This window comes from Mercenaria mercenaria, chromosome 2 (assembly GCF_021730395.1).
Source record: "Mercenaria mercenaria strain notata chromosome 2, MADL_Memer_1, whole genome shotgun sequence".
NCBI classification, from domain to species: Eukaryota; Metazoa; Mollusca; class Bivalvia; order Venerida; family Veneridae; genus Mercenaria; species Mercenaria mercenaria.
In genome coordinates this window covers 2,948,632-2,960,101 of record NC_069362.1, presented here as the reverse complement: position 1 = coordinate 2,960,101, position 11,470 = coordinate 2,948,632, and the positions used below count along the sequence as shown (strand labels likewise).

General features: G+C 36.9%; 1 protein-coding gene across 1 annotated transcript; it reads right to left on the bottom strand.

Moving 5' to 3' along the window:
* Positions 1-1,507: 1,507 nt before the first annotated feature.
* On the bottom strand, positions 1,508-8,939 carry LOC128550125 (uncharacterized). Its single transcript, XM_053528443.1, has 2 exons — positions 6,987-8,939; positions 1,508-2,028 (listed from the first exon to the last, which is right to left on the bottom strand). Exons 1-2 carry the CDS (start codon positions 7,249-7,251, stop codon positions 1,868-1,870), a joined length of 426 nt encoding a protein of 141 aa, XP_053384418.1. The 5' UTR covers positions 7,252-8,939; the 3' UTR covers positions 1,508-1,867.
* Positions 8,940-11,470: the final 2,531 nt, after the last annotated feature.

Here is an 11,470-nt window from a genome sequence, read left to right as displayed (position 1 = left end):
AAAAAAGAACATATTATATTTTTCCAAAATACCTTGCACAAATATGAACTTCCGCTTTAACATGACACTGTTATCTTACGTTCAAATTAATTAGATATTGAAAATTTATCATCTAAACTAACATTATGAGACCTTGAGAAACACTCAAGGGTCCACAGGACCTCCCTCAACAGTCACTCACTCTTGAGAGTTGGCTCGACTGTCACTCACCTTTATGAATACAAATGGAATCTTTCCTGAGTAAAGACGTGACCGTTAGGCAATTTATTTGAGTGTACTCAATGAGTGGTGTTGGAGTATTGTATGTATCCTTGATAAGCCCAGGGGTGTTGAAAGATATCCGTCATAAAATTACCTTGGGGCTATATTGCAACCTGTATTTGAAAGTAACTGGTGTCGATTGTAAAGATGTCAACTGCTACATTATCAAAGTTTATTAATAGTCATTAAATTTACAAATGATTGAAGTGATCGTTTACAAGAACTAGGAAAACAAATGATGAATTGTTTATGTTGGACTATATAAGGAGAGTTGTCATTCTACAATTTCGATACTTGAACTGTGCTTATCATTATGTAATACATTTGGAATGAACATTGAAAATGTTGACACATGATTAGATTGAAAGACACATAGATCTAGTTATTAACAGACTGAAAACGTTTTACACAAAACTTTGTTTTTTAACGATATAGTGACACTGCTACAGGTATAATTGTAAAGAAATATTGTTAAAGTATAATACACAATACGAGACTGTACCTACTCAATACATCACAGTGTTTGTTGTTACTTCTCCGAATGATTTGGTTTGAAAGAATCGAACTAAGAAATAATAAGTTTTGTGGTATTTCGTTTAGAGTACATCAGTGTCAATCCTCAGCCAGTTCAAATCTTTAATCTAAATAATTTTATGTGTATATGCTGCGGACGTGTCATGCACAAGTATGTACGCATTATGCAGGATTATCTTGAAATAAATTCCCGCAATATTTTACTTTTGTACCTAACCCTTTACATCGTTTTTGTACATTTTAAACCACTGCGATCGATAGAAATACACTTTTGGGCGGAGCAAACTACACGCGTGATCCTCTCACTGATAACTAGAGTGACAGCTACGTCATTTACTACATGCGTTTGATGTAAACGCCCATTCGGCGAGCTTTTCTGAAATTGGCAGTATGTGTAATCTATGTAGTCTATCTGTTTGTTTGTTTTTGAGCAGTAACGTCCTTATGGCGACTTTCCAACGACTGAGTTGGTTGAAGATCCCAGATGCATCGACGGGTAGTGCTTCTGCCAATGCCTGGTAATGATCCGCGACCAAAGAATTAGGAAAAAAGTGTTTTGTTTGCTATTTAAAAAATTTCGGTAAAACCTTCAGTATATTAATAGTTAAAAAAGTGTTATTTGGTACTCTCAAAAGACTTAAGTAACAAGTATATAAGATGAACAGCGTTTTACTTTTTCAAATGCAAAAAATAGTAAACACGAATACAAATGTACACAATTTTATTACTGAACTTTAAGAATGGCAATTTCTGGGCGCGGCTCCATAGTTTTTAAAAAAATGTCAATATTTATCAATTTTTCCGCACTGTCAACGTCCCAAGTTTCACTCAACGAGCACAATATTTCACTTTTCACAATTTTAAATTTTCAACAACAATTCGAGATACTCAGTCATTACAAACGACCATTTAGGGTATCCCGGCAACTATGAGTTCATTAAAGTCACAATAACGCCCCACATTGGCATTGTTTAAACAACAACAGCAACAATTAGTTCCAATCGTTCGGACCATAGAGGATTTGAATCATGTTAGTTATTGTAAATTTGGCCCTGGGAAACAGAGGCTTATATCACATGCAAGAGGTAAAGTTATACGTCCGAAGTTCGCTGGCCGCTAACATAAACGGGGTCATGCCGGGATTCCGCTTAATGCTGAGGTTTTGGATTTCCACCGTCCTGCTGGAGCCGTACCTCGATCCTGTAGTCCTTTCCTGGTTTTTATGGATGCACTCTGAAATCATACAGGAGAAAGAGCGGCAGTATCTACAATTCAAAATGTCAATAGAATCTATATATACTTTTCGCATCTTATTGAAGTGATAAGGGAAATTTCTACGAAACCAAAAGAAATATAATATATCCTTTAGTTGCAAATTGACACAACATATAGAATTTGTAAATATATCCCAGTAAGTCAAGGAGGGTGGGACCGGGTGGGTTTTAAATTGTCTGAATTTCTACGCACCTTCCTCAATGCAGCTCAAGGATGAAAAGAATGTGACGTAGTACGATGACGTGGTATATGCGCCACGGATAAACACCACTAAATTGGCTTTGACTTACGGACATATACCACTAATTTAATAAACCAACAAATAAGATATCGCCCAAATAACATGGGACTATCCATATGAGATAGTCCCCATTATTTGGTACTCTCAAAAGACTTAAGTAACAAGTATATAAGATGAACAGCGTTTTACTTTTTCAAATGCAAAAAATAGTAAACACAAATACAAATGTACACAATTTTATTACTGAACTTTAAGAATGGCAATTTCTGGGCGCGGCTCCATAGTTTTTAAAAAAATGTCAATATTTATCAATTTTTCCGCACTGTCAACGTCCCAAGTTTCACTCAACGAGCACAATATTTCACTTTTCACAATTTTAAATTTTCAACAACAATTCGAGATACTCAGTCATTACAAACGACCATTTAGGGTATCCCGGCAACTATGAGTTCATTAAAGTCACAATAACGCCCCACATTGGCATTGTTTAAACAACAACAGCAACAATTAGTTCCAATCGTTCGGACCATAGAGGATTTGAGTCATGTTAGTTATTGTAAATTTGGCCCTGGGAAACAGAGGCTTATATCACATGCAAGAGGTAAAGTTATGCGTCCGAAGTTCGCTGGCCGCCACATGGCCATCGGACCTGGAGACCTAGTGGGCTCCAGGAATGAAGGCCACCGCCAAATAAACAAAACCTTATTTGGCACCAGCGAACAAGACAAACCAATGATGCCACGCCCAGACCATTCGCCCTTAGTTTACTACCAATATCACATCAGACATTAACAATTGCATCCAACTGACTAGCCAAACTATGCAGAAATAACATATTCCCCTCTTCAGATAAATGAACTCCATCGCCCTGAAACAGTGTGGGACTCTGAACATTTATACGTGGGTGCTGGAGAGAAACACCACCCGAATCAACCACCCTCTTAGCCCCGTAACTGTTAAGTCTTTTTCGGGACCTGTCCATTGCCATACGATTGTCTGAATACCGCCAACTGATTCTTGGGAGAATGTTTGACCAGATCAATACTGTAGAAGAAAGATGCGTGTTTTTTTAATCCATAATCTTATCAATTTCTGTTCTGAGTTCCTTCAGTTTTGTTTTCCCCAAGTCGTTTCCCCCGCAATGAACTAATAAGAAATCAGGTTCGTCTCTTACGCGGCACAAGGTTCGTAACTTTGAAAGCAGCTGGGTCAAACACAGACGCCATAACCTTGCCACCAGATTTCAACTCCATCCAGACCGAGGTTTAGACCGGCCCTGGTGCTTCTTGCTGTTATGAATGCTTTTTTAATTAATGACGAGCCCAAACACCAGATAACGTTCCCGGGACCTGAAGGTTGAATATAAATTACATATTACTGAATGAAACGATTCGCAGTCTAAGTTACTGAAAATTATCGTGACAGCGGATTTAGACATGTACAATGCAACGTAACTACCGGATTAGTTTAGGAATCATCCTGGTTGGACTACGTACATAACCTTTGTATGCATCAGACGACCATCTTCCCGCTAATTTTATTTCTTTGTCGGTCATCCCTAGACTTGCCGCGGTAGTAGCCGCTCCTATTCTAAAGGAATGGGACTTAAAACGCATATGAGACAGACCTTGAACTGCTAGTGCTTTTGAAAGAACCGCCGAAAATTGGTACCTTGTAAGCGGGCTACCATCAAAATGTACAAAAAATGGACCCTGCATTTTCGGCCTCATAGACAAGAATTCTTTAACATTTTTAACTGGGCATATGTGACCACCTTGAGCAGAAATTTGCAATCTTTCGCCCTTCCCTTCCTGATCAGTTTTCGAAAATCTGAGAGAAACTATCAAAGTTTTACTTTCCTGTATCAAATTGATATCATTAACGCATAACGTGCTACTTAAATTTTGACGCTTCGATGCTGTTAATTCACCAACTCTCAAAAAAACAAAAAATGCCAGCGAATATGCCGCTGAAAAAAGAATTGTTTCATATACATTCGTACATACGGCTGGAAGTTTTAACAAGATGTTGGATAGCAGACTGGGCGTAATTGGCAGTCTACAATCTGATCTCGTTTTTGACCTTTTGATTCCCTCTAACATTTTAGATATTACGAATTGCTTAGTAACGTCCTCATATCCCAATATTTTACATTGAAATCCTATCGATGCAACATAAATTCTAGCTGTAGAAGCCGATAAACCATGTAAGGATAAACTTGCTATAAACTGCATAATGTGCTCAAGCTGGGGTGGCCAGTCACTGTTTAACCCGTACTCTAAACGGAACTGCCTAAAGCGGTTCAAACCCAGACGGTACGTTGACGAAGTATTCCCCGATATTGAAGCATTTAGAAGTCTTGAAGCTTCACCGTGGATATCAGCGAAAGAAAATCTTGGGGAATAACTTCCGGGTCGTTGTTTGCTTTTGGCGCCAACTCTCTGAATCTTGACCACTGTTTCCGAGAAAGAGAATCACAAATGCCATTAGCTTTCGATGCAATGTGTTTAGCTTTGAACACAATATTAAATGACATTGATTTTAACACAAAATAACGCACCAGATGCATGACCGCTTTTGATCTGCAAGACTGCTTATTTAAAACTTTCACTTATGCTTCATTGTCAATCCACATTAATACCTTTTTATTCGCGATTCTAGAACCCCACAATGCTATTGCTAAAACTACAGGTACCATTTCTAGAAAAGTCATATCTTTAAGTATTTGTGACTTTGACCACGACAAAGGCCATGGAAAAAACGCCCAACACCCATCAAGATAGCAAGCACCACCACAATCTGCAGCACCTGCACTGTCAGTGTGCAGATTTAAAACATTGCTATCATGCCAAACATTAGCAGGAATGTGGACGACCCCATTGAAGTTATTCAAAAATGAAACCCAAACACGTAAGTCATCTTTCATGTCCGTCGTGACCCGACGATGATGATGGGGTTTATCTAGCCCAGACATGGCCTCATAGAAGCGACGCAAGAATGCCCTACTTCCGCGTATAGCTTTGCTAAAGAAGCACAATTTCCCTGTCAAAGATTGCAACTGCTTAAGTGTTACTTTTGATCTGCACAGGAAATTCCGGATTAAGTCAAGAAGCTCTTGTATCTTACTAAACGGAATCCGAATTGTCATTTGGTCCGAATCAAGCTCAAATCCAAGGAAAGTCAAAACCGTAACGGGCCCTACAGACTTTTCCTCTGCTATAGGGATAACTAATTGTAAACATATGTCCTCAAATGCTTTGACCAATGTAAGACAATTGTCAGAACCAGACTTTCCCACAAAAATAAAATCATCCAAGTAATGATCTAATGTTTCCAAACCCGTAACCTCAGTTACTAACCAATGCAGGAAAGTTGACACTTTTTCCCATAATGCGCAGGATAGACTCAGACCCATGGGTAAACATTTATCGAAATAATACATGTTGTCAACTTTCATTCCAAGAAGGTGAAAGTCAGTGGGATTCACTGGCAATAAACGAAATGCAGATTTTATATCACGCTTAGCTAAAAGTGCAGACCTGCCCTGTTTAAATATCATATCAGCCACTGTGTCAAACGATGTATAGTTTACTGAGCAGAGGTCATAATTGATTCCGTCATTAATACTGCGACCTGACGGATAAGACAGGTGAGTTATTAACCTCCAGCTGCCATCAGCCACAGGAACTACACCTATCGGGGAAATTCTCAGATTACAAAAAGGGGGATTAGGATGTGGGCCAGAAATGCGACCTAACTTAACTTCCTTATCTATTTTTTCTTGCAAAGCTAATTTATTTGAATATGCAGACTTCAGATTCTTCGCATCAGAAAAATCTCTAGGACCTGAATACTGAAGCTTGAACCCAAATTTAAACCCATCTACTAAAAGTTTTGCATCAGCTTTGTTAGGATATCTCTTTATAAATTCTTCAAGAGCCTCAACTTTAACTGGAGTTTTTCCAAGGGCCATTAAATCTATTTGTGGATTGGAATGATCCGCGGCCGCTGAACTGTGACACGTGACCTCGCTGGCCTTGGGGAACAAAGGCCCGTACAGGTTTTCTTGTAACATCATGGAACTGCTTTCTATTGGGACAGTACCTAGAAGGATGAACAGCGTGACAAGTTATGCAAGTGTGTTTATAAGGACAAATAGGTCGACTGCATTGCCGATAATTAAAGTCATAACACCTACCAAAATATTGCTTGTTAACCGCTATGTTACTTGAAGACTGCCCATTAGCCATGTACACCAGCCATAACTCGTAGTCTATTTTGGCCCAAGACATCGCAGGATTAACCGACATGCGATATCTAAATTGCTGGTCATAATCTTTCCATCCAAAACCCTTATGCCTTCTAGCACCACCCCGGACTGTACTCATATACTTAAGTAACTCCTGCGTTTTTTCGGGATGGGCACATAAGTATATACTAGTGTAAATCAAAAAGGCGTCTGACCAAGATTCAATGTCGTTTATCTTGGTTGACGGCCCACTAGGTTTTAAAACAAGTTCACCTGTTGTACTGATTGACACCTTGTTATGTTCCGGCTTTATATTTGAATCTAACAAATGTGCTAGCTCAACATATTTTCCGGAAATTATTTTAGACTTTAGGGAATCTGAAACAGCTATCCCCAGTTCAGAATGAATACTAGGTAAAACCTGACCTGGGCTACAGTCGTCAGTTCCTTTTTGCAGACAGTCACCACCCACATCATTTTGCACGAGTTGCTGCACTTCGTTATCTTGTTGGGGAATCACCAATGGAGGATCTTGTTGGGGAATCACCAATGGAGGAGCCTCGTCCTGCCTCTGATTCTCCACCTCATTATCTTGATGGGGAATCACCAGTGGAGGCTCGTCCCGCCTCTTTCTTTTGTCCGTTAAACCCAACTCTCCGGCCCGCTTCTCCAGTCTTTCACGACGTTTCATTTTATCTAACGCCAAAATGACGTAAAAAGATTAAAAAAAAATTATTAAGTTTCTACAAATATCATGATTTTATGAATATAAATTGAAGTAGATTTATTGCAATAAACGAGCAATTGTTACAAGTAAGTCCATCAACATAAACAAATCATCATCATCACCATCATCATCGTTCAACATCATCTCTTAAAATTCCATAAGCCAGTCGTCAATATTCCGATCATATTACAGTTTAATTTGCAGTACAGTATTGCAAAAGTTAACTAATTTAAACAAATAAGCCTCTCATCATAATCCTCAAAAACAACATTATCATCAACATCATCTTTAAAACAAAACAAAACAACATAAGCCAGTCATCAGCCGTACGATCATATTGGGTGCCTCTTACTTCCATTGGCGTTTGTATACCGTATTAGTAGAATCTGAAACCCATTACCACCTTGACTTCCGATGAGCTGGCTACTTTTCACTAAAAGGTTTAAGATTTCTGTGACTAGAATTAACCCTTATCATCATCGACATCAACTCTTAAACAAATTTGTTTTAATAGATCTATGTAATATCGATCAACATTATCATCATCATCATCATCAAGTTCAGCAGCAGCAATAACATATCAATACGATTATAACAACATCTTCCTTCAAATCATCATCACAATTAATAACAATTCGTATTACTTTTATTGGAATTAACCATTATCATCATCAACAACTCTGAAATATGTGATAACGACCATCATCATCATCATCATCATCAACCTCGTTGACATAATCCTATTGCAGAACAACGTCAAATAATATGATTACAAAAAACGTCCTCCTTCATATTAACCCTTATCATCATCAACATCAACTCTTTAACAAATTTGTTCTAATAGATCTATGTAATATCGATCAACATTATCATCATCATCATCAAGTTCAGCAGCAGCAATAATAACATATCAATAGATTATAACAACATCTTCCTTCAAATCATCATCACAATTAATAACAATTCATATTACTTTTATTGGAATTAACCATTATCATCATCAGCAACTCTGAAAAATGTGATAACGACCATCATCATCATCATCATCATCATCATCATAATCCTCGTTGACATAATCCACATGCAGAACAACGTCAAATAATATGATTACACAAACGTCCTCCTTCACATCACCATCAGCATCATCAACAACAGCAACAATTCATCATCATTTCATAAACCTGTGACAGTGCCGGAGACTAAAAGCACTGTCGATTCCGTTAGAAATTAGACTAGATATTGCTTGATTTTTTAATTTAAAATTTTAAATAGTAGATCTACTAATAATTTATTTATTTACTTTTAAATTTAAAATTTAAATAGTAGATCTACTAACAAAAAAAACTATCCAATGAATATCATTGCGATAAAAAATTCACGTGGGCCCATCCGCCATGTAGGCCTATGTTCCCCAGTTCCGACTCATTCGCTTTTTAAATCGTAAAATATCTTTAATCTCAAGTGCCAACGATCCATGAAATAGCGGTATTATAGAAGGCAAAGTATTCATGAATTTTATTTTGAAGTATAGTTTAAGAATATGCATTATCACAAGGAAAAAGTTCAATTTTAAATTGTCTGAATTTCTACGCACCTTCCTCAATGCAGCTCAAGGATGAAAAGAATGTGACGTAGTACGATGACGTGGTATATGCGCCACGGATAAACACCACTAAATTGGCTTTGACTTACGGACATATACCACTAATTTAATAAACCAACAAATAAGATATCGCCCAAATAGCATGGGACTATCCATATGAGATAGTCCCCATTAAATTAAGATACTTCCTGGTCAAACAGTTACATTCCGCACTGAAAATAACTGCGAGATTGTTAAAATGATCTGCATTAAAATGATTGAACCAGACGACAGAAAAATGTTCCTAATATAGGAAGATCAACAATTTTGCCACGTATTTCTATTGAATCTGGTTAATTATGTAACGGCTAAAGTTTTGCAGTCTCTGCTTGAGACCAAACTGTCTCCGATATAATTGGTATATTTCATCTTTCTTCAACGTTGTCCATATACACAGGGCAGTTCCCAACAGAAATAAATGGTGTACTCAAAATATGGCATATGTTATTTAGATAGAGTGTATAAAAAATAATCCACAGTAGCGATGGAACTTTGCCAAGTAGTACGAATTACAACCATAAACTGCATTTTCTTCAAACTGAATACGAAAGTATAAAACTAAATTTATATTGGGGGTATATTGATTATTGATTTAACTACAGGCTCATGAAAGACATTTTTAAAAGCATTTGAATAGTAGCTAAAATGATATTACAAAAATTCTAAATCAGGATTGTTTTATTATTAAATGTTAATTTTGTTAATTTGATACACAAAATTTAGATAAACATTTTAAAAAATGCCCTCATGATGAAAGAATACTACAAGTTGCGACGCAATCGACATGTAAGAATGGTCACTAACTTAGACTTATCTATAATATCTTGCTCCTTACAGTCATAAATCTCACCCTATGGTGCTGATGAAGTTAACGATCTGCCGCTTAAACTCCGCACCGGAATAACTCTATCATCATAGATAAATATTAAATGGACTCCATGGCTACAAAGGACTAGACCTGTTTAACCCTTAACCTGCTAATTTCTAAAATAGATTGGTCCATCATTCAATGTGTACAATACCATTTATTTTCGAAGGGGTGTTCACTGAAATAGTGAACAGTGCAGACCATGATCAGACTGCGCGGATGTGCAGGCTGATCTTGGTCTACACTCGTCGCAAAGACAGAATTACTTGCCGCCAGTAGGCGAAAGGTTAAATACTGAAATTGCTCTGATGATTATTTTCCGTTAATTCTCACCGAGATTTCATGAAAGGTCTGACACTTTTATGTTGACACATTTTAAACATGGAATTTATAAATACCAGAATTTTTGTTTCAAGTTTATATTCTAGATAATGTTAATTTTTAAGAGTAAAATATGTTTCTTACATAAAAATGACCCTTATTTGCTTTGGTTTTATTCGAGTATTGTCTCTGTTCTACAAGAACATGCAGGTTAAAGACAAAAATCATAACATGTATAACACTGATGCCGACAGAGATTTTTATCAATTAATACTAACTTAAATGTAAATGATAATCAGTGTACATTTGTAATTTGGTTTGGCACTGAAGAGAAGCAATTAACCTTCTGGCATATTCTACGAACGTAATGTGTCTCTTGTATTCTTGAAACATTTTCTCGAGGAGTAAGTACAGCTTTTTAAAGAGACTGAATTTACGAGCGAACTTTGTCATGAATGCATCTTAACACAGGTCATATGAAATAAGGCTGCGCAATAGTATTGCATTGAAATGGTGTAAAGAACAACTAAATTTAGTATAGATTTAAATTCAAAACGAAGTTGTTTTGTAGGAAGCCACAAGTTAATTAAAAGACTAATAACACTACAAAAGCAAAATGCATGTGCACAATTATAAGAACTTTCCAATCGTTACATTTCGTTACGTCACAATAACATTTTCCGCTGAGATTTATCAAATACATCCCTTTCAAAACATATACATGCAACTTCTGTGGTAATATTTAAGGTGGTGATTAATTGGATTTGCTTTGTTTCTTGAATAGTATCTGCTGAAGTGTCATAATATACACCGTAAGGAACCGGCATCAATCCAAACGAGACACACATCTGCCAATCATAATAGCTTTGGTGACAGTAGATCCAAATTTAAAAGGTTCAAACACATTGCGTATCGGTCTAAACAGTCTATCTCTTAACTACTAGGTATGTTTTGTACACAGGACATCTATTTTTCTCAATAAACATTTTGTATTAGAACCGAGTCAATATCGGAATACCATGCTACCTATTATGGCAAGCTTATTTCAATGTAACCTAATCAGAATCGGAACTGAACAAATCGTAACCAAATTTCTTGATGGCGATGTCACTTGCACCATCCAATGTGTAATAAACTGAGAGGTAACAGTCCTCACTGTCTTCATCGTCTTCATCATCAGTGTCACTCAAATCAGTGTCGACACTACTTTCTTCGAAAAAAGATTCACATTTGACACTTGACAAATTAATAGGTGCTACGACCGGACTTAGCGTTGCAGTAGTTGTTGTATCTAAGGGAGATATACTTGAAATTGTATTCGAATTCGTTTTTGAATTTGTTGTAGAAAACTG